The sequence below is a fragment of the Canis lupus genome, chromosome 37, assembly GCF_011100685.1.
Source record: "Canis lupus familiaris isolate Mischka breed German Shepherd chromosome 37, alternate assembly UU_Cfam_GSD_1.0, whole genome shotgun sequence".
In the NCBI taxonomy this organism is placed as follows: domain Eukaryota; kingdom Metazoa; phylum Chordata; class Mammalia; order Carnivora; family Canidae; genus Canis; species Canis lupus.
Genome location: NC_049258.1, coordinates 15,375,888 through 15,399,718, shown reverse-complemented (window position 1 = coordinate 15,399,718; position 23,831 = coordinate 15,375,888). Strand labels below are relative to the sequence as shown.

Genomic DNA, 23,831 nt, shown 5'->3' with positions numbered 1-23,831 from the left:
AGATTTACTAATCTCACACTGCCCTCAGGCCCCCTCCAGTCCTCTCCAAGAGGTATCAGGTAATGCTACCTTCCCTCAAAGCTGTTTACTCTGCATTTGTTCTTTTCCTTACTACTACCCCTCTCCCCATGCAGAACAGTTTCTTGTGATACACACTTGAAGCCATACACCTGAGTTGCTAAATTCAGCAATGAATTGGATCTTTGAGGGAAGGGTTCTTGTTCTGTGTTGGTTTACTTCTGAAGGGTGCCCATCTGCATTAGAGATGTCACTTTCTGAGTGGCTTTTTGATAACTTCCGATATTAACTAAGCTTGGAACATCTATGGAGCTAAGGTAACATTTCTTTCTCTTCATTCTTAAAATTAAATTTTTAAAAGTATTTCAAAAATTAGTAGTTTGGTCATTGTGGTAGTCATAGGCTGTGCCTGCATACATCCTCTGCAATATGGCTATCTTTACATTTGAATGCAAAAAAGTAAAAATTGGCTATGAATTTAAAATTAATATTTTGAAATAATCAAGTTTCTATCTAAATACAGTAAATTGAATTGTGGGAAAGTGGCTTACAGAATAATAACTTGAGTATTCAGTAGAAGAAGTGTCCTATAAATGGATTTTCAACCATTTCACATGGTGTTGTCATTGTCATCTTAACAGGAAAAAAGATGAATGTTTTAACAACTATTTTCTTCATATTTAGCTTATTTCTAGCTTTTAACTTTATCCTAACTTTGGTAATTACCAAAATATACTTAAGTTTCCAAATTGACATTAAATTTTCTTTGGCTTTATCTCTGAAAAAGCTGATAAAATAATTTTTAAAAGTTAATCTTGAGGGGTGCCTGGATGGCTCAATTGGTTGAGCATCTGACTCTTGGTTTCTGTTCAGGTCATGATCTCAGGGTCATGGGTCTAAGCCCCACACTGGGCTCTGTGCTGCGTGAAGAGGCTGCTTGAGGTTCTCTCTCTCCCTCTCCCTGTGTTCTTCTCCCAGTTTGCATGCACATGCACATGGTCTCTAAATAAGTAAATAAGCAAAATCTTTTTTAAAAATTAAAAAAGTATTAATCTTGAATAGCAACAACAAAGACAAGGATAAAACCAAAATAAGAAAAAAAAAAAGAAAGAATTAACCTCCATGCCAGAAAAGCATGTAGTTTCCCTACATGATCATGCTTATCTATTTCACAACTTGAGAACATATAACTTTAGGTATGAGTGTTGGAGTCTAAATTTATAAGTGAGTTTACAGTCTTTTGAGAATTCCAATAATACCTATCCTACGATTTGTGGGATGTTGTTTTGGAGGGAGAGTATGAGTTATACCTCACTTAGCCCCCTAAAAATATTAGAACAATGTATGCATTTTTAATTAAATAAATATTCAGTTTGACTTTGAGAATATTATGAGACCCCTTGGCATAGGAGAAACATGCTGTGGTTTCTGAAACACATGCATTGGGATCACAGGCTGCATGTTGAAAAAACTCCAGTTGCCAACAGCTATACTTAATCCAACATCTGAAGTAGTTGCCAGTTTTCATGACCAATCCAGTCTTTCTCCGACATTTCAAATAAATTTACCAAAAACTTAACACCTCACTTCCAAAGAAACTTCTTGGAAGAAGTTAATAATCATTAAAAATGGAAGCTGGCCCCCAAAGATTTGCTTAATCTTGTGTATTTCCTGGCTGTGCTTCACAAGGTAAGGTAGATCTGAGAAGTGATGCTTGGGGTCTATAAATCTTGTGGAGAAACCTTTCCATCCTTGCCCTGCAAACAGACCTGACACAGCCTCTGTGCCCATAACCTTCTCTGGCCTTCGAATGCCTGCACACTGTCTTCCAATATCACCATCATCATGATAACACCTTTCATGCATTTGGAACTTTGTAATTGACCAATCACTTCATTATGCTAGATTCCATTGAATCTTCATAACTAAAAGGGAAGTAGGACAGATTTTTTTCTATTCCTTCCCCACACAGTTAAAAACAATAAATCTGAAAGAAGTTTACTGACTCTTCAAAACCACATTGCTATTAGGCAGCAAAGGTGAAACAGGAAGAATCTGACTTTTGATGGCTAGTCCTTTTTTTTTTTTTTTTTTTTTTTGATAATGAGCCCATTTTTCTCCAAGAGAGCAATGATTCAGATTCATTGAGGCATCTAGGGATGGCTGCCCTAGTGTTCCTACAGAGTTTTAGGGAATCCCTCCTCTACATGTCATGCACATGCCTTTATCAAACATGTGGGCCTTGTGTAGTTTATATACATACATGGGGCTTCACCGCGGGGGAACTCCTCTACTACAGAGACCTTTGCTTTTAGCTTTATCTCCAGCAGTGTCATTGCTTGGTACAGATTTGAGCCGACAATTAATGTAGATTGAATCCAACTTGTCAGGCTGAGAAGGCTGTATTTTCATTCTCAGTGGATGAGACCAGAAGTCTAGGTATTTGACTTTGCCTGCTCAGCCGTGGACGGAGATGAGATGTTTTGGAGTTAATGCATGTTAGGGTTCATGGATCTGAAAGGCAAGGTGGTAACAAGCTTTTTGGGCTGGGCATGGGGAAAAGTTTACACTTGAGGTGATGATGGGATTTCCCCGGAGAAAATATATTTTAAAACAGTGCTGTTTAAAATAGAAAGCAAGTTGTATATGTAATTTAGAATTCTCTAGTAGCCACATTTTTTAAAAAGTGAAAAGGAATAGGTAAAATTAATTTTAATAATATTTTACCTAAATTAATATATCCAAATTATAATCATTTCAATGTCAGGTCAAGGTGAAAAAATTAATGAGATAAGCTTACATTCTTTTTTTAAACAAAGTCTGAAACCCAGTGTGTATTATGTACTTATGGTATATTTAAATCCATATGCTGAATTTTCAGTGGTTAAATTTAAATGTAGTCCTACCAAAACAAGAGTATAAAATATCCTTTATAATGTTTCAGTTTTTATTTTAATTAAAAATAAATTAGAAGTTCAGTTCTTTAGTCACTTTGGCCACATTTCAAATGCTCATAGCCACATGTGGCTAGTGGCTACTATCCTAGACACCACAGATGTCAGTAGTTTTGGGATTATGTCAAAATTCTTTCCCACCCCTCTCCATATTCTGAAGTAGGAGCTATTTCTTATTGAGGGTATAGTTTAACTTTTATTTATTTATTTATTTATTTTTTAATTTTTTATTTATTTATGATAGTCACACAGAGACAGAGAGAGAGAGGCAGAGACACAGGCAGAAGGAGAAGCAGGCTCCATGCACCGGGAGCCCGACGTGGGATTCGATCCCGGGTCTCCAGGATCACGCCCTGGGGCAAAGGCAGGCGCCAAACCGCTGCGCCACCCAGGGATCCCCTAGTTTAACTTTTAGAATATACATTTTAAGCAGCCATTTTAGGTGGTGATCCAGGCTGTAAAGTTTTAACCTGACGTAGGCCAGTTATTTTATTAGTTGTTTTATGAATAAAAGAAAAGAGGAGAAGTGTGTGCTCTGTGCAATGACTGCTGCTTTATGCAAATTCAGCCACTCAGGTGTCCCAGTACCTTGAAGGTTTGGGGTAAGCAAGTAATGGATGAATGAAAAAAAAAATCAATGTGTAACATAAATAAATGTGTATTTTGTTTTATGTAGTTGTTGTAAAAGCTCCTGAAGTTCTGGAAAAGAAAGCCTTTGTCTTGTTTTCCAACAATCACCTATCTCAAATGCCTTGAAAAAAGAAAATATTGAAGGTTCAGCTGGAATCCAAGAGAGCTCTGAGCCAGTTTTCCAAAGCAGTTAATAACTTGGGGTGTTTTTTACTTGCAATTCATATACCCTGAGAAGGGATGGCCAAGCTGTGGAGTGCTGTTTACTGCTTACTCTTTTTCCAGTGTTAAGAAAGCTTAGCGACATTTTCTCTCTCTCAGTGTCTTTATTCCCCAGGTGGCTTATATTCTCTAGTGCTACTGAGTGTGATGTGAAAGCAATTGCTGGGTTTCCTCTAGATGTACTCAGTGGCAATACAAACCCATTATGAAGCGTTCTTCCTCCTATCCTTTTTACTTTTTCATTTCCTGATCTGCAAAATTTCAGGTTCCTAATCCAAGTCCTAAGGAGACCAGGACTTTGACAAGCCCAAATAATAAAAATCCAGTAACATTTTTTTAAACGTAAGAAGCAATAGACAAAATTAGTTTTAACTGAAATCTGGGCATGTCAAGGTCCTAGTCTCTCTAGGAATTGGATTAGGAACTTGAAAATTTGCAGATCAGGAAACAAAAGCAGAAAATTTGCATTAACGATGTATATTTTCAAGACACTTTTAAACCTGGAATGCACAATTCTGACACCTTCATATTTTATTCTACGACCTATATCTTAAAGGCAAATTTATGGTGCGGTACATTTGACGTATCACTCATGCTCTTCCAAACACATATTCAGTGAGAACCTTTATAAATGAGTTCCATAAAATGACGCACTTGGTTTCCCAGAGGGGACGTTGCTCAGGAGACTGTGGTCCCAAGTGTGAGCTGAATATTACAGGAAGATTTTGAGGCAATGCCTTTCTTTAGGCTGCGGAAGATCACGAAGAAGTGGAAGTGATCTTTGATGGTGAAGGTATATTTAATCCATCGTAGTTCCATACTTCATTCCCTGGAGTAGAGGATTGGCCAGCAAATGAACATTTTCTACTCTTAAGCCAGTTCAATTCATAGAAAGCCAGGGGCCGAAATCACACAAGCTGCCCTACCCTCTGTGTCACTTGATTCTCTGTTACGAACCAGGATGCTTTATTCATTCACTGCATTGAGCCAGGCCCTGCTTTAGTGCCTTCAGTATTATAGCAAACAAAACCGATGCCTGCACAAAACTTACATTCTGGTAGGGGAAGCAAACAATAATACAAAAACAATATGTAGTCTAATTTCAAAGTGATTAAGTGTTATGGAGAAGGGGATAGAATCTGCTGTCTTATGGAGGATGGTTGAGGGTAGGGCTCTCTGAGGAGGAGACATTCTTGAGTAGGGACCTGAATAAGGTGAGAGAGCAAGGGTTAGTATGTGCAAAGGCCCCGAGAATGGGGGTAGGAGATGAGATCAGAAGACTCTACACTACGGGGCTGCTGAGGCTTTTGACTTGGATTCTGAGAATGACAGGAAGCTACTGCAACATTCACACTGTGATTTCTTCCTAACCTTGTTTGGGTCATGAACTTCTTTGGCAGTCTGGTGAGGTCTGTAGAATGCTTCATAGAATGTTTTCCAATGCACAAAATCAAATCTAGAGGATGTCAGAGAAACCAGTTATATGGAAATATATCCCCTATGAAGGACCCACCCACACTGATTTATATTTTCAAAGGACTGCTGTAAGGAGAACGGACTATAGGGCCCAAGTCTGGAAGCACTGAGACCAGGGAGCTTGGAGTCAAGCTGTTTCCACTTACCCTATGGGGCAGTGGCCTCTAAAGTAAAGTGTACAATGCAGTCTTTTTGAGTGCAGGAAGAAAAATGTAAGGCTTCGTTTGTATTTAATTTACTCCCATTCTTTTTAATTTCTGTATTGAAAGCATATTTTATAATACCCTAATATGTTAGGACATCAGTACATTTGTACAAGTCATGACTAAATCTACTTGTATTGGAGGTGCATGTTCAAAAGTATTTATGTACATTTTGACCAATCAAATTTGATGATCGTGATGTGGAGAGAGTTACTCTGTAAGAAACTAAAAAAATGCCATACTGGTTTAGCCCACATTCCAATTCAGAGGCCATTCTGTGGGAGAGCATGAATTCTTGCCATGATTCAACCTTGCTAAATGTCAAGTCCTGTTTCTCAAGCATCCTTAGCTCTTCTTAAGAGCCCTCGTACGGCTATAAATGTATTTACACCTGATTAGACCTACTATCACCTCTGAGGGAAACACGTCTCCTGGGGTTAATTTCCAGAGAGGAAAAGTAGATCCTGATATTCCCCCTGCAATTCAGGGGGGTGGGTTCTGACAGTGTCTCCACTTCTGGCCCTGTGAACTGTGCAGGCATTGGCATGCTCTCTCATCCATCCGGTTTGTTATGTGCCCGCCTTCATCCACACACCCCTTCCAGACTTGAGCCCTAATCTAATGTTTTAAGCTTTTCTCCCATCTGCCTGTCTCATATAGACCTCTCGAGCATTTTTGATCATTATTATTGAGTTGCAGTGAGCTGAAAGGCAGGCATTATCCCAGGTGCCATACAGTATAGCATTGGGCAAGGGTATGCCACTTTCTGTCTTCTACCCAGAAATGGTGCCTGGAGTGGAGCAAGAAGAGAAGGAGGGTGAAAGAGAGGGCAGGATAAAGGAGATAAGCTGATTTTGCATGAAGTCTGCTCTAGTTACAACTGCCCACCCTTTTCTCTTTTTTCTTCCCTCCTTGCTTTCTTCCTCCTTCCCTCCCTCCATCTGTCCCCTTTCTCTTCCTTTCTTCCATTCTTTTAGAAAGAAAGCCATTCTTCTATAGAGAAAAAAAAAACTAAGCTTTTTATGAAATACACAGAAATCTTTAGGTAGGCTGTTCAGATGAAAACTAATGCATCGTGGATATAGGTGGCTCTGCCCCTGACATCAAGCAGTGGGTGCTGGTGTCTAGGGAGGTGTGATGTTGGCCATGCAAAGTACTGACAGGATTTTCACTGCTGCCTTTCAAGTAGACACTGGTTTACAGAAGCCAGAATGGAACCTAGAAATGAGGCCAGCCTAACCCCACCATTTCTGAGCCTTAAATATGAAGTCTTATTCCCAATTTTTAATATTTTTTCCTCCTCTGATTTCTGAACTTTGTCTGTATCAGGCACTGCCCCCTCATTTGGTCAAGTTCTTTCTTGGTTATTTTAAAGTTAATATTAGTGAGTAATTGCAGAAATGGCAACTTGTAGGTAAATGAATCAGACACTGGAAAAATAGCTTGATGAAGCACTGCGTCTTGGCTAAATATTAGGACCCACAGGAGCTGCTTCTGGCTGCAAGCAGGAAACAACATGAGGTGATACAATTCAAAGCCAAGTCAAACTATCTGTAGTTTCTGTCTATACACTGGCAAACAGGAATACTGAAATAGCCACTGGATAGGATAGTTGGTTTGTGCCAGAATTAATTGAGTCTACATTAGTTTCTGGGAAGTAACTAAATCCTTAATTATCAAAATAAAAAACAAAACTATTTTTTAAAAAATTCAGCAAGGGGAAAACCAAACAGTTTAAAATAACAATTTTTCAAAAATACCCAAAGACATCTACTTGAACCTCCCATTTTCTCGCTGTCCTTCCTGTGTCCTTCAAAATGTGGTTGCCAGTGATGGGTTAGTTCGATTGTGGGATTGATTTTGGGGACTAGATGTCTCTGCTTGTTGTTGTAGAATGTCATGGGATTTCCAGATGCCTTGTTGCATTTGGGGTGTGTTTGGTCCCCGAGATCTAGGAACCTCCAGTTTTACTTGCATTTGAAGGCCTTGTGGGGAGGAATGTGGAGGGCATTGTGAATTTCTAAAGTCTTTGACGTTGCCTCATTCTCCTTTTCTATTTGTTTGTGCCAGATTTCCTTGAAGTAATGGTGCCTGGTGGGCAATCAATCACATTAAGTAAATGATGCCAACACGCCTCTCAGGGAGGGCATACCTCTCCAACTGGGGTCTCTTTAATTCCCCTCAGCATCCCAGTCCTTCAGAGTAATCTAAAGAACACTCTTTTTCTGGCACATTTTTTATCAGTACACTGAGAAAATATTTAAAACTTAAAAACACTATTTTTCCAATATTTAGGTTGCCCAGAGTGACTCCAGACTCAGCTGTCTGGAACCTGAGCTCTGAAAGTTTTGGGTGACAACCTTTACACAGCTTCTGAGGACACAGGTGTACATGAGAGAAAAATAAATTGAAATTATTTACTGTGTGTCAGGCTCAAGATATGTGTCCTACACATGACGACATATTTAAATCTCACAACAAACATGGGAACTCAGTCCCATTTGACAAAGAAGGACACCGAGGCATGTTCTGTAATGAATTCCAATCCCAGGTGTGTTACTCCAAAGTTGATTTGACACCCCACCCCCTTCTGCTACTTTCTCTTCAGCAGGTACAATTTTCTAAAATTTTGGCTTTAAGGATCCAGAAGGTGAACTTTTAACACTGCTCAGTGATTCTTTTTTTTTTTTTTTTTTCTGATTTCCAAAAGTGAATGGGTTTCCTCCTGTGCTTCTAGCCCTCCTTCATGTCCTCTTGGTTCTCTTTAAAAGAAATGCCTGTGTTTCTCATTCCTCTCTCCTCTATGGGCCTTATAGAGCAGTGGCTCACTAGGGCATCGATTTAATGAAATAAAATTTTCAATCATGTTTGGTTCAATTCTAGGTGATACAAATAAAGAATTGTGAACACTTTGTAGTCAGGTTTAAAGGGAAGGAAAAAGGTGGAAAGAAGAAAGTGGGTCAAGTATAGTACCTGGGCAATGTCTCCTTATGTGCTGCCTAGTGAAGGTCTAGCTATTAAAAATAGAGCAATAATGGGGCAGCCATAGTACTACTTTGGCACCTGTGTATACTGAAATTTGAGGTTTGGCAATTTATAACATTTACCAGTGATGTGATGTGTGTGCCAGACAGTGTTCTAATTAATATATGTTAATATATATGTTAATATATAATACATATTATATATTAATATATGTATTATATATACAACATATATATATATATGTGTGTGTGTATATATAAGTTATGCTCTCCAAGCACTTTGAGTTACATACTACTATTATCTCTAGAAAAACAGAGACACAGATAGGTTTGTTAACTTAGCCCAGGGTTGGGCAGCCTGGGTGGCTCAGCGATTTAGCATAGCCTTCAGCCCAGGGCATGATCCTGGAGACCCAGGATCAAGTCCCACGTTGGGCTCCCTGCATGGAGCCTGCTTCTCCCTCTGCCTTTGTCTCTGCCTCTCTCTCTCTCTCTCTCTCTGTCTCTCATGAATGAATAAATAAAATCTTAAAAAAAAAAAAAAAAAAAAAACCTTAGCCCAGTTAGGGGCAGTGCTGAAAGCTGGGCCCTGGAAGGTCATCTTCAGAGCTCACCTGCCTCTCAGTTAGGAGGGCTCAGTAACTCTCAGGATTTCTTAAGATTATTTTTCTTCTTAATCAGAATCAGCCCACCATACAGTTGGAAGGGTAAATATTTGCCATGTTTGGTGACAGACGTTGATGGGTTAAAGAAAAGGTTTAAGGAAAAATCATGTACTTTCTCTTACATATTCCTCCATCTGTATTTACTGTGCAAAAAGGTCACTTGAGCACAAGAGCTCAAATTTCGTACTTATAAGCAGCTTCAGTGTGGCAAAAACCTTGCTCTACAAATTGGCTTTAAAAATATTTTGTGATACTCTGTATCTCTGTCTAATATGAATGCTCTAGAGTGATTAGGTTATGGGCTTCTCAAACAGGACTTTGTGACTGCATTCTACATAAACGCCAGGAATCATCAGGTGATCTTTGTTTTATTCTCGAATGGTAGTGCTTTCTCATGACTGTTCATCCACTCCCATTTACTGGAAGGAACAGTGGTTCTGGGAGACCTGAGCTGTTTGCCTTGTCCGTCAGCTCCCTGGCTCCAGTTTGTGGTAGGAGGGAGAAGGCTAAAAAGGCTGAAATGGTAAATTACTGTAGGTTCTGGAGAAAAATAGAATTAGAAGCATTTGTGGTTCAGATGAAAATAGCACATTTCCTTTCTACTTGGACAGTGGGGGTCGAAGTGCTCCAGGGAATAGAAAATAAATAAAAATTGATCCCTCACCAGTTGAAGGAAATATTCTGACTGGGAACTGAAGTGACAGCTCCAGATTAGAAGATCCTCTGAAACCATTCTTGAAGGTTAAAACAACGACAACAACGACAGCAACAACAAAATACCAGGAGTCTAAAGAAAATGTGACAAACTGTATTAGGAAATGTAGACTTTCAAGAATGATTTATAATATAACTCTTTTCCAAGACGACAGATAGGTAGGAGAAACTAATGAGGCCTGTGGCCATTTTGTTCCTGGTGTTGACCATGGTCATTCCATCTCTTCTTGCAGGTGAGAAGCCTTATAAGTGCTCATGGGAAGGGTGTGAATGGCGTTTTGCACGAAGCGATGAGCTCACGAGGCACTACAGGAAACACACAGGTGCAAAGCCCTTTAAATGCAACCACTGCGACAGGTAAAGAAACCTAGAAGCTGCTGGGACGGGGAGGGGAGAAGGTGAGGTGGGTCATGGGGTGGGCTGTCTGTGTGCTTCTGGGGTTATCCCAAGCCTCTGCCTCAGACACTCAGGCCTGTGAATGCCTTTTACTTCTCCACTGAGAAAACCAGTGGGATAAGGGTGCCTTCTTGTGTATAATCCAGAGATGAGATGAATTCTTGGTTCAGTCACACAAGTACTGAGCACCAGCTTTGGGCCGGGAATCATGGGAGCCATGCATGGCAAGGAGACACAGTTCCTACCCTCAGGGAGATGATGTGATAGATGATTTTACTATAATATGGAAAGTAATAGGATAGGGAATGGTCATCTATAGCTGTTCCTTCTGATCTTTTTATTAACATCAATACCGTTTTTCCTGATTCTTAATCATATGAAAATATAGAAAGCCTGCTTAGTGGAAAGAAGGTTACGCATAAGGCTTTCCTCTGAAGCGTTGTTACAAATGAATTTACTGGAGAGAGTCCCCATTCTTTGGGGGCCTGAATCATTCTTTCTCCTTTGAAAATAGGTACAAAGGTCTAAAAGATGGTGAAGCTTTGAGAACTGATCCTATATAATTCAATTTCCAACCTTCAGCATTTGATGGTGGAAGAAAGAGCACGTAGCAACAGATACTACACAAGTAATAGTATCTGACAGCCCTGGCATTATCAACCAATAAACCCCAAAATGGAGACTCTGCAGGCCAAGGTGAAGGCAGGATTAGGTTTAGACATAATCAAATAATGGGCTTGCATCTGAGCATGTTATCCTTCTAATCCTATTTCTGTGTTTAAAAGGAAGCTTAAGAAAATTAACCATCTTTTTAATGCAATACTAAAGGTCTCAGTTATGATGAGAAAAATGCTTCTAATACGATAAAAGCCCTGAAAGCCTCAGGGTTCCCCAGCTCGCAGGATGGCAGGAGGGGTGTGCAGGATGTCCGTAGAGGCCTGGCTCTCCGTGGGAGGAAATGCGATCGCTTTCACATCCTGCCTCCCAGTCCCTGTGCTGGCACCTCCCTGCACCAGGCCTTGCTCTGTAGTAGCATGTGTTTGTTTGGAGAGCAGAGCGGTAGTGGCCAAATCTCATGGGTGGCCAGTTAGCTTGGTGCTCCCTTAAGATGCTTATAAAGGAGCATTCATGTTTTTCCTCCTTTTTTTCTTCTTCCTGAAGAGGCTATTTTCCTCTTATCTTCATTCTTTAAGAACTAAATAAAGCCCCCATGCCTCCTGGAGTTCAGAGATAACCTCCCACCCCAGGGCTGAGGAAGTCCACTTTACAAAGCTATTGTCTCTCATTCCCTTGGAGTTCTCTCCTCTGCTACCCAAGAATGTAACCTGTTTTTTAATTTCTATCCCATTATCTCCAAGGCCCCCTGAATTTATGTGAATCAGTGGCTGTTTTGCTACAGGATTATACTTCAGTAATATTTCTTCTTATTTGACATCTTCCCTCAACTGCCATCTCAAGTTCATTTCTCTCTACTCCTGGCCACTAATAAAGAAGCTGCATAGAGGGTGCCTCTTTGCCCACAGTCCTTTGAGGAAGAGCATTATATCAACTGGGATGAAGATGAATCCCCTGTGAGTTGTCAACTATGGTAGTAGTAGGCATACACAAAAGTCGCCCATCCCTGAAGGGTGATAAGGCTATTACGTGGAGATTGTGCGTTATAGATTGCATTCATTCTTAGGAATGGACCAAGAATTCTTATTGGGAAATTGCCAGAGTTAGTATTCCTCTCTGCAGATCAACTGACTTACTGAAGAATTTACAACTGTCCAACAGTTGATATACTAGGATTAAATCTGACCATTTGTATGATTTATGTGGCGAAATATTTCAAGCCAACTGGATCAGGGAAGATGTCAGAGATGGGTAATTTGGTTAGTCTTTTTCTTTATTTTTCTTTACCAAAATATATGGTTCCTGGAGCTAGAAATTTGCTGAGCAGTTGGTACAAATTCTGTCATGGTATTTGGGGGAGAGTGTGATTTGGGGGAGATCTGGGTCAAAGTCCTGTGGCATTGGCCAAGAGTCAGTGCATTTTTGACAATGTCAGAAATATAGGGTTGGATTCTCATTAGTGTCTCACGACCAGCAGCACCTTACATTTCAATTGCAGTGATTGTGCTAAGAATAGAGCAGGTCCAGGAGGTGGCATGGGGAATTGGAGTGGTCCCAAAGCAGATGAAAGGAAAGCCTGGCGTGACTGGAAGCTGGCATTCCTTAGCAGACTTTTACCTTCAGAAAAGAGGGCATCTGTAGCCCTTAGCAGGACTCTGAATCCTGTTGGTAACACACTGTGTATAATAAGCGTTAAGAAACCTCTGTCTTGCTTTCTTATAATTTGAGAAATCAGACCACTCTAGAGGCTAAGCTAGGTTTGGGGCTTTCTGTCTTTAAAGCATATACCAAGTCTAATTTGTACTTTTATTTTGCTATTGGGTAGATTGAAAAAAATAAATGAGAGTTTGTTTATTTGCTTTACTTACTTTTAAAATTACTAGATGCCACAAAAATGTCTGCATCTCTGGCTTTGTCTGGAAAAACCAGGAGATCTGGTAACACTGGGCTCACATTCCCATGTGGCCATAATTTTCTGAACCTAAATAGTAATCACTACCCATTTGTGATGGCCATGTGATCACTAATTTCTCACTGTTCCCACCACTTCCTGCGGTCTCCCCAATATGAAGCCATACCATCAGTTGCCATCATCATTGCGCTTGCTCAGTTTTGTCCTCTTACAGAAGAGTGGTATTTCTTCATATCCGTGCCTTATCAAAAGTAGAACCAGATAGTCCTTAACCCATTGCACTCATTTCCTTTATCTGTGGGCCCCTGAAGACATTGGGTTTTGTGACCTCTGGCTTCAGGTCTGGGCTGGGGGGGAAAGCAGCGAGGCTCTCCCACTTCCTGGCCATCAGACTGAACCGTAAGCCATGGAGGGACCAGCTGCTCACCCTAGAGGAGTGAGCCCTGTTTCCCAGCCCATACAGCATGAGGCTGCTACTGATGGTAAACAGGGCTCTATTTCTACCAGTGGTTTACACAGGCTATCGTTCTGTCAGCTGAGCACAGTTATAACTCAGGGAGGCTGCTATCAGAGTAGTACCTTCAAGATCTTGGGCGGTCGGAAGGACACATTTTGATCTTTGAATCGATCTACTTATAGGCAGTAACAAATACCAACCCATATCTAGCCCCTTTGGTGCCCTGGAGGGTTGCTTTAATACCCACATGCCTTTACTGTGCCTTTTCCATAAACCCAAGGAAATGGCAATAAAGGTTTGACTAGTTCTCTATAATGAACAAATTTCAGTCATTAAGGACCTTCTTATTTAAGGTCATCCGAGGACTGTATAGTCATAAATACCCTCTGGGGGTATATTACTCTTAGAATTATTTGATCCCACATTTCTAGGTGGTGAGTTTATCTGTTACCTTTTACTATTCTTATATGGAGCTCCGTAAGTGTAAATTAATAAATATAAATTAATCCTGACTAAGTAGCTTGCTGGTATATTGAATTTAAGTAAAACCCCAATGGTGAGAGACCTAGTCTAAATTCTAGGCACCATCTACTTCCAAGAATCTGAACAAATAACAAGTTCTGGTTCAGTTTGGGAGGAGTACAGTTAGATTTCACACCACATTAAAAACTTGTTGTTTTCTTTTTTAACTTTTCTTTTTCCCTGCAAGATCTCGAAGCATAAAGATAGATGCTTGTACATATATTGCTAGATACCCAGCACACACTAGGCAAAGGGCAAAGGCAGAAGAAAAGTCTGGAATGCATACATCACTAAATGGTTTCTGCAAATGAAATTCTGTATCAAGAATGCTATTTTTCCCTTAGGTCTCCAGGAATTAGAAAGGAAAGGAAAGAAGTTTTGTCCCCAGGCCAAGAACCGTTCCTTCACCTCTACCATCTCCAATCCTTATGTTCCTCTCTCAGGCAGGATCCTGGTGCCTGTTTTGTTGCTTTCTCGCAGGTGTCACTGCTCAGGTCGGACTAGACTGACTTCTGGATTCATTTTCTAGTTGCTACCATTATCAATTGCCACAAATTTAGTATGATTTTTGTTTAACTTGACAAATGTTGTACCTTTTAGGTAACATCTTATAGGTAACCTGTGGGTTAGAAGGTCAGCTGGGTATAATCAAGGTATTGGCAGTGCTGTGTTTTTTTCTAGATGCTCTAGAGAGAATCCATTTCCTCATCTTTTCCAGCTTCTAGAGGTGGCCCACATTTCTTGCCTGCTTACCCCATCCCTCCATCATCCAAGCTGTTGAGTCCTTCTCATGCTGCTTCTGTGTTCTCTTTCAACTCCCTCTTCCATTTTCAAGGATATTCAAGATGACATTGGCCCTACCAGATAATCCAGAATAATCTTCCTATTTTAGAATCAGGTGGTTAGCAAATTAATTCCATCCACAGCCCTAATTCCCCTTTACCACATCATGTAACATATTTACAGTTTCCAGGGATTAGGTGTGGATATTTGGTTGAGGGGGAACCCATTATTCTACCTACTACAGACTCCTTAAACTGACAGTTTAGCTCTCCCTTCTACTCAGTTTAAAGAGCAGGTGTGGCTAGAACATGGGCTCCAGAGTCACACTACTGGGGTTCAGATTTTGGCTTCGCCTCTTTTTGATGACTATCTCAGCTGGTGGAAGGGATAAGAATGGCATCTTCTTTATAGAGTTCTTGTTAAGGATGTTAACTTTAAAAAGGAAATGCCTACAAAAAGAACTTCCCAACTTAGATCTTCTTTCTCTAGGCTGTTGAGATGAAGGAAGGAAGGAGGGAGGTAAGAAAGGAGACAGGGAGGGAGGGAGGGAAGAAAGAGAACAGGCAGCGAGAGCGTGCCCTCAGGATAAGACAGTCACGGGAGTTAACTGCCGAATTCCCTATAGGCTGTATTGCTATTCTGTATACTAGTGACATCAAGCACTTACTTTTAAAGAATATTTATCAGTGTTTTATGGTAAATTAAATCCCTTTCAGATGGCACTCTAAGCGATTATCCAAATATCTTATTGATATTAAATTAGGGCCTGAAATAAGTGGGTATAATTAGAATTATTATTACTCAATAAGTTATTGAGTTAGATTATTTTCTACAATACCTTACCATTCTTATGTATCTCCGATTTTGCCATGGTTCTTTTTTACTTCATTTCCTTGGGGTTCTAACCTGCATGTGTGTGCCTATTTAAAAAAAATCAACACAAACAGAGTGGGTGGAGAACGTTGGGGTCAGGAGATAGGGTAGATTTTTTTGTTTGTTTGTTTTAAGAATGAACAAACATGGGGAAATCCTGCATTGAACAGGAAATCTTGCTAACAGGGCAGCTTGTTAACATCATAACGAGAATGTTGGACTGCGAGCATGTCTTGGGCCTCTGGAGAGCCTGGGAATATCCTCACAGGTAAGAGATGGTCAGTTTCAAGAAAAGAATCCAGAGGGAGAGCACACACTCAGAGCTAGGAATGATTGCTATCTCATGTGCTGACTTTACTGGGATTCTAGCCAGAGCCTTAGATGGTAGGCTGTGGGGATATAGAAATGCCCACTCCATTAGTTATATGATACAGAAACCTGACTCAGACTGACATTATCTTTGAAGAGTATTTATTAGTTCAACTGACTAAGAAGACCAAAATTAGATTGGTCTTTAGGTTTGGCTGGATCCAGGGTCTCCAGATGTTGTCATCAGTCTTCTTTCTCTCTCTTTCTATCCTCTGGCCCATTTTTCTCTGTTGACTTTGTTCTCAACAGGCTCTTTCCCACATTGCCATATGGATACCAACAGCTCCACCTTCAGTGTTAGTAGCATAGCAGCCCCAGTGGGAAAAGAGCTTCTCCCTTTGAATAGTTCCAGGACTAGCTCTCCAGTGTTCCAGGACTAGCTCTCATGAACCTTGATGGGTCACTTGACTATAGCTTAAGCAGACCACTATGGTCATAGCTTTACCCTTAGAAGAAGGGTCAGCCCCATACAACTAGGAGTGCAGGAGCATGGCTACCCAAGAGAAGATCAAGTTGTGAGTGTCAAAGGAAAGGATAGTGAAGATGACCACTGCCTCCACTCTGAGGCTGAGGAAGAGACTCAGTGGTGGACCTCAGGCACCAAGAAAACTGGGCATTAGAAAGCGTGGGCATTCAAAAGAGTGGACTTGCGGGTCTGCCTGGGTTTGAATTCCAGGTCTACCACTCACTAGCTACAGGACCCTTGCCTCAGTTTCCTTACCACACACACACACACACACACACACACAAGAGGTGTGAATGCTTAGCATGGATAGTTGCCAAGAATGGTACTGGGTAATGTTGAAGAAATACCTAGTACATGCCTGCATGTTATCTCATTCTCAGTAAACGGGAACTCACTTCTCCATTCTTTTTCTTGACTGGTATAATAGAGACCTGTAGGTATCACAGGCAGCATTTCTGGGCCTTCATTATAAAGTTCAAGATTCAACTCTGGGTGTTGAAATGAGTTCCACCATTGGAAAATATGAGCTAATCATTTTCTGCCATACTTCTGGTATATGGGTATGTCCCGTGTTTCTGAAGTGCCTTCATAGTAGTTTCTTCTTTAATAATGATGACTATGATAATAGTTAACATTTGCTGACATCTTACTATGTGTGAGGCAATATTCTAAGCACTTTACATAGATCATCTTATTTAATCCCCATAAACCAGCCCATGCAGCGAGTGCTACAATTATCCCCATTTTACTGACAATGAATGAAGGCACAGAAAGGTTAACATGCTCAGAGTCACACAAGGATGGGAAGAACTGGGGGTTCGAACCCACGCAGTCTGACCCTGAGCTCACCTTTCCCACACACCACCTTGTTTCTTAGGACATATGTACTGCCTTGTTGAGGTAGGGTTAATCATTTTCTAAGGGGTGCTGGAAGTTGAGGTTGTTGCCTGGACCCCTCTTATATCCTTGTTGTTGTTTATATTTCCTAGGTGTTTTTCCAGGTCTGACCATCTTGCCCTCCACATGAAGAGACATATCTAAAACCCCTAAAGGCCAGAGTTGCCATGGCGTCGGCCGTTGTCTGAAGGAAATGCCGTGAGGCAGGGGGCTGGACTTCAGGCGGGGATCCATTGCCTCGCAGAAGAAAGTTCTCACTCATAAACCTCTGTGTACACGCACACACACACACACACACACAGACACACACACACACACATGCACTCACATAGACCCACACACACGCACTGTCATGCACTCAGCTATATTTAAAATATATACGTCTATTCTTTATGCCTTGCCCTTGCCAGATGGTAGAAGACGAAGAAGAAGGAAACCAGGTGAACTCAGCAAGGCAGACTGGCTGCTTACTTCAGCACTATTGGAATTATTTCCCGCTGTTGCCAATGGAAATCAAAGAAAACGGATGTGACGTCTCTGCAGGTGGACGGCAGTAAGAGGGGCTTATTTAACTTGCTTCTCAGTGCAACTTGATAGGAGAATACAACGTCGTAAAGTTGCATATGTGTAGCACTAATGTTTCTTTTTAAATAGTTGGGGGAAAATGACCTAGAAAACCAAATTGCAGTTTGGTAGCCAAAATTAACTCTTGGTTTATTTGTCCTTTGTGTGTGAAAAGTCCTCCTATTCCGTGCGTCCGACTTCCTCACAGAACTGTTGATCGGTTTTGGTTCTCCTTAGTACTATTGAGATCTTTCGAGTCGATACCAACGGCCTTAGCGGCGGCAGACTGGAATAACACCATACACCTTTCTGGCCTGCATTTCTCTAGACTTCACTCTCAAGGGAGGAGTTTTCTTTTCTTACTTTTTGACTCTTGCACACCATATGCACTAGGGATTCTGGAAACTTCTAGCATGACTGCAAAGTGGCCAAGAGAATAAAGTCCTTGATGATAAGTCACAGTATATCCCTTGAGCCTCACCTTATTGCCAGTGCTAGATTTTTTCTTTTTAATCTCTGTTTTTGCTAACGAAAACTTGAAAAGCTTATTTGGAAGCTTAAATGTTTTATCTTTTCTCCATGGACTAAACCTCTCCAGGACTTTCTCGGCACCTGGATGTCCAGCTCTCGAAGCAGCCAATCAGATGGGACATCACAGTTCTCTCATCCCCCTTGAGGCATCATGACCTCAGCGCATAGTGATCAACCCCGTGCTGGGTGTCATTGCTGCCCTATAACCAGTCTCAGCATAGATGTTGCTAGTCTCAAAAGGGCAGCTGCATATTTAACCTAACTCTGGGTTATGACCTGACAAAAAGCCAAAAAATATCACTCTTTCCAGGAGTGGGGAAAACTGAGGATGCCTCCTGAGTCTAGTGGCTTCCGAAAATATCATCCTATCTTCCTCTCTCATACCCACTGAGCTCATACTCCCCCACTTGTTAAAACACACAATTCAAAATGCCATTGTGGGAATGAAGGGTGGACATTTAAGGAAAGGGTTGAGAAGTTTCTCTCATGGTCTGTCTGAAAGGAGAGACATGTTTCTAATTCTTTTTGGCTAGACCCACCATGACTTTGTGACCTAGAGCACCCAGGATCAACAGAGGCCTCACATTTACTCTGCAAAAGCTGACTCCAAGGGGGTTCACATTCCTCACTTTTCATCCCACACACATCCAATATCGGTCTCTATCTACCCGCATTCTTAGCTAGCTGGCACTGGCCTCAACTCCAAAGACTGCCTTTAGGACCATTAAATGGCCTATGCAAGCAAGCGGGGTGGTTATTAGGACAGATTGTATATTTTGTATATTCTGGGACCATCCCTTCAAGACACGTCTAAAAAACAAAAATGGCATTTGGTCCGCACATGGTTGCTGCTCCTTCATACCAGCTGGCTCCCCTTCTGCCCTCCTTTGACTGTTTGACTCATTGACTGTTAAAATGCCGCCCCATACCTATTTGGGATGCAAAACTGAAGTCTTTAAAAGGAAATAATAATATAAGAAACACAAATACATGTATGACAGCAACCTTCAAGATCCTTGGCATTTGGTTTCTCAGCTTTCTACAACCTTTGACTTCCCCGAAATGTTGAAAGTGCCCGTCAAAGGGTAAAGGAGCCTCCTGATTACAAATGCGGTAGCTACCGATGGGACACCTGGGCATTCTGAGGTCTGGCCCTTAAAGTTTTCTTTCTCTTTTCCCCTTTTTCAATGTAGACCAAAAACCAAAACAACAGCAACAACAGCAACAACAACAAGAACAAAAACCAACAACAACAACAACAAAAAAAAAGAAAAACCACCCTAAAACACACACACATAAAATCTGCCCATTTGCCGGAGGCAATTCTGTATATGTTAGTTGGAGGGTATTTAAAAAAAAAAAAAAATCAGTTTTATTCCAAAGATTTAAAACTAGACATGACTTAGAAACATTTTCTGGAGCACTGCTTGCTGACAATCTCGTAGTTCTCTACTGCATTTGAGTGCATTTTGTGGCCAGTCCATCAGGGCGTATCATGGGATTATATTTGAATGTGTGGTGCATCCTTTCTGGATGAAGGATGTGTGAGGGACCTTAAACCTCAGCTGTATTAAACTGTAGCGCCTCCAGTCAGTGCACTAGATGAAACTTTAGACACCCCAGATTTTGTTGGTTCGTTGATTTCCCTTTCTGTAGCAGCCTCCAGCATGAATGCACGCACATACCAGTGATGGCATTAGCCGTGGCTGCCACGATTTACAAATGTCCTCTCCCCAGCTGGAGCTGCTCTTGCCTCTCGAAATGCTATTATTAAGGGTTTATAATACTGAATTTAATTTTTGAACTGACCAATGCAAGGCTCTATTAAAAAGAAAGTTTAAAAAAAAAAAGAATGCAAAAGAGTAATCATTGCTTGTTTGCTCCCTGTTGTCATCTGTGGTCTTGAAAAGTTCTCATTTGAATGTGGCAGAACAAAGACCCTTTGGTCCTCATCAGTGTCTGAAATGTTCAGTGATTCCTCTCTCTTTTGTATCAGTGAGGTCCTTTGTACTGTGCTCCTGACCTTTCTCAGAGCAGGGTGCACTGAACCATGATGGTGGGGCTTGCTTGCTTCAGAGTCATTTGTGGACTGTGAGAATTGGCCTGAAATTTGGTGGGTGCTAAGTGTATGGCTTGGAAACTGTTCTTCTCTAGCCCAATTGACACCTGTGAACGATAACCTATCCATAACAGCGAGGGTAGCGCCAATCATTTTCGAAACGGATTTGTGATAAAATGTCCATCATCTCTGAAATGGCAGAGGTGGTTGGTAAGAGCCTGCCAGAGAGAACAGGCTTTCCAAGAAATAACCATCTGAAAATACTTGGCTCCCAGGAGGACAGGTTATTTAAAATAGTGCTTTACTGGACATTTAAAACACATCAAACCGCTTTCTCATTTAAATTGTCACCTCCTGACATTTCCGGGGATCCCAAATTTGGAAGGAAAAACCTAGCATGGTGTTTCTTGTGGTTGTCCTCTCAAGCACATTTGATCCAGGGTTCAGAGTTCGATGTATAGAGAAAGAGTGTTTCTAAGCCATTGACAATTTTCTTTATTTCAAGTTGTGCTTCTTTCTCCTACCACATGGCTGTAAGTCAAAGATGTGGAAACATGAAATTATGATGCTTCTCCTAGCTACTGGCCTCCTGCCCCACTAATGGTTAATTGGCCCAGCTTAAAGCCTGGTGGTGATGAGTACTATGTCCAGAAAAAGAAATGTTCAGATTCCGTGACAAAGCTGCATTTTATAAAAATATCGGAGACCCCAAAATGAACTTCATGCTGACCATTTCCTTCTCCCTTCTATGTGCTTTCCCTTGCAAAGCCCTTCAAATCCCCTGTCTCCTCCCCTCCTGCACCTCTTGTGCCCTTTTTACATCTTAGATTGCCTGATTATAACAGGGTAAAAAGAAAGCCAACCTCACGCACGATTTGCAGAACTGATTCCTACTTTTAAAAAATCTTCTTTGAATCCAGAAGCCAGAGAAGATTTTTTTAGGGGCTTTAGTTTGGGATAAAGCTTCCAGATTAGCCATGTCTATTTGCATCAAAGGGGAAATAAATGGGACTTTCAGGGCAGCTCACCTAGTGCATTCAGAACATTCCGCCCATAGCCCCCATGCCTGAATTTGATGGCAAAGTCAAAAGAAATTAACTCAACCGGCAACAATGACAACATCTTAGTGATCAGTTTCATTGGTTCAAAGTGATTTCCTCGATGGAAGTCGCTTCATAAAATATAAAATACAGTGCACAGTGCTTTTGTCCTCTCTTTTGCATGAGTTTGGTTTTAGGAGAAGGAAGAAGGTAGGGAAAGTCAGAGAGATGCAACGTATTTAACTGCAAAAAGCAGGTTCATTCTTTCTTTCTTTTTAAAAGATCTGACGAGGGCCGGCATTTCTGGCCATAATTTTGCACCCGGATCTTTGCCAAAGTGAAAATTCGTTAAGTGGAACCTGTTTGAAATGTACTTGTGGAAGCTTTCCCTGGCATCTTCCAGAAGTGGCCACCTGCCAAGCGTGGGGTGGGGGCAGGAGGAGAGAATTCGAATTCTGAGTCTGGGTTACATTTCGGTAAACATGGTGATATCTCAGTTTGGAAAACTAGTGGGGCTGGCCTGAGCGTCCATCAATGCCTCTTTGATGGCCTACTTTCCTCAGTGAGGATCTTTGGGAATACTTGAGATAGAACAACAAAAATGTGTCCAAGGAAACAAAAACTGCTTGTAAATGTGAGATCCTGTGACTAATGGCCTGAGGCTTCAGGGTTTTCTCTTGCTTTTAACACTCTTACGTCCCCTCTGCTGGTTCCTAATAGATCCCGGAAGGAACAGGGGGAAAATCAAGCTGCAATTCACTTTCTTATGCGCGCCCTTCCAATAGAGTACTGTATTCTTCAGGTGTTTTGCATTTGCGTTTGTAAGTCCTCGGGAAACAGGTATCAGAAAATGGGAGAGCGAAATCCTGGGCCATCACTTCACTAATATCCCAAACCAGATACTCTTTTCAAACAGGGCTCCCTCTCAGCGGTCATGAGGGAAGGGTGATAACGTTCTTTGTTGGGGACTGTTTATACAATTTTTTTCAACTGTAAGCTTTGGAATCGTAAATTGCTTTGACTCCAGCTTCTGTCTACTGCCATAAAATGGACCCCACGTCAGAATAATGAGGGTGGTATGTGTGCACATGCCATGCACGTGTGCAGATGTACCTATTGTACCTTCGCAGAAGGAAAACAGGCTACTGATGTTTAAGAGGAGTAGCCACCAGTGCCTAATATCTTTTGGGGGGGATGGATGCTTATAATGCCAGTATATTGAAACCACACTGGGAGTTCCACATGGAGGGGAGGGGCGGAGGGTGGGGAGAGGGGACATTTTAATCCTAGGCCTTTGGACTGGAGGCAGAATGATTTCTGCAAATCTAGCTCCTGAAAGGCTTTGGGGCTCATTGGCTGGTTCTCAAACTTTTGATTTGATTTTAGTTTTTTCCAGCATGCATTTCCTATCTAAACCCAGACTTGGTTTAATTTCCTTATCTTTCACTTCTGCTTCATTCCAGGGAGGAAAAATACACCTATTATGGCCAAGATCTCCTTGCTAACACAGAGGCAAAAATAAATGTTTAATGTTTTTGCAGCCTCCCCTTCCTTTCCGTAAATACCCCCCAAACCCCCTTCTCTCTCATCACTCTGTCCCCATTCCCGCCACACAACTCCCCAGCCACCACCACTTTGCTTTCCAGTCTCTATTCTCCTCTTAACAGTTGCTTGAAGAAATTTGTTTTTGCACTATACATTTTCTTTTTGCCAGATGTGTCTAACAAGTGTGTTCGGAGAGACCTCCTCCCAGTCCCCTCCCCTCCCCCGCCTCCCCCGGTCACATTCTCTCAGGCCTTCTCTGGTATTTATAATATATCACAGAAGTACCCAGTCTTATAGCCCTCGGTTATGCCTTTTTTTGACATTTTATTTTTTTTAAGCTTTTTATATATATATATAAATATATTACTTTGTCAAGTTTTTTTGCTGTACAAAAGTCTTAAGATTTAAAACTATTATTTGTATTATATGATGGTGGTATGTTAATGTTACAAAATTATTAATGAAGAAAAAATTTATTTTTGTTACTGGTCTGTTTCATAATTCTTTTTTAAATTGGTATATTGTAAGATATCTATGCAAAAAATGTTATGTGACGCATTTTTATTTAAGAATGTAATATGTGTAATAAACAGTAGAATGTGTTTGGCCTTGGAATGCCTTACTGTATTTCTCCTTAGCTTATTTCATCAGGAAGAAGAAAATCCTCAGAGACACAAATGGGTCCTTATATACCTCACGAGAGTTTTCTTTCTCAGGGAGGGAAAGGGAAGGCAAGATTATATTAGGTCATTTTTCTTTGTTCGGGAGGTTGTTGGTCGTGTGTGTGTGTGTGTGTGTGTGTGTGTGTTTGTGTATGTGTGTTTTACGGTTTCACTGAGGTAGCTCTGTGCCCAAATAAGAAGGAACTCTGAAGACAGTTTGTTTCTTTGAGGGGAGGAGAGCAAATGGAGGTTATGAAAAGCAATATTTTAGAGC

General features: G+C 41.1%; 1 protein-coding gene across 6 annotated transcripts in view; it reads left to right on the top strand.

Annotated features, from left to right (window-relative positions):
* KLF7 (Kruppel like factor 7) overlaps positions 1 to 23,503 on the top strand; it is a 95,349-nt gene extending 71,846 nt beyond the window's left edge. For 3 of the 6 annotated variants that reach the window (XM_038585552.1, XM_038585551.1, XM_038585549.1), the window contains 2 exons: positions 10,100 to 10,223; positions 17,249 to 23,503. In XM_038585552.1, the coding sequence (XP_038441480.1) occupies positions 10,100 to 10,223; positions 17,249 to 17,300 (176 nt within the window). In that variant the 3' untranslated portion in view covers positions 17,301 to 23,503. Of the gene's footprint in view, positions 1 to 10,099; positions 10,224 to 15,610; positions 15,693 to 17,248 lie in introns of all 6 variants that reach the window. The other 3 variants (XR_005385288.1, XM_038585553.1, XM_038585554.1) reach the window with 3 other exon arrangements.
* Positions 23,504 to 23,831: the final 328 nt, after the last annotated feature.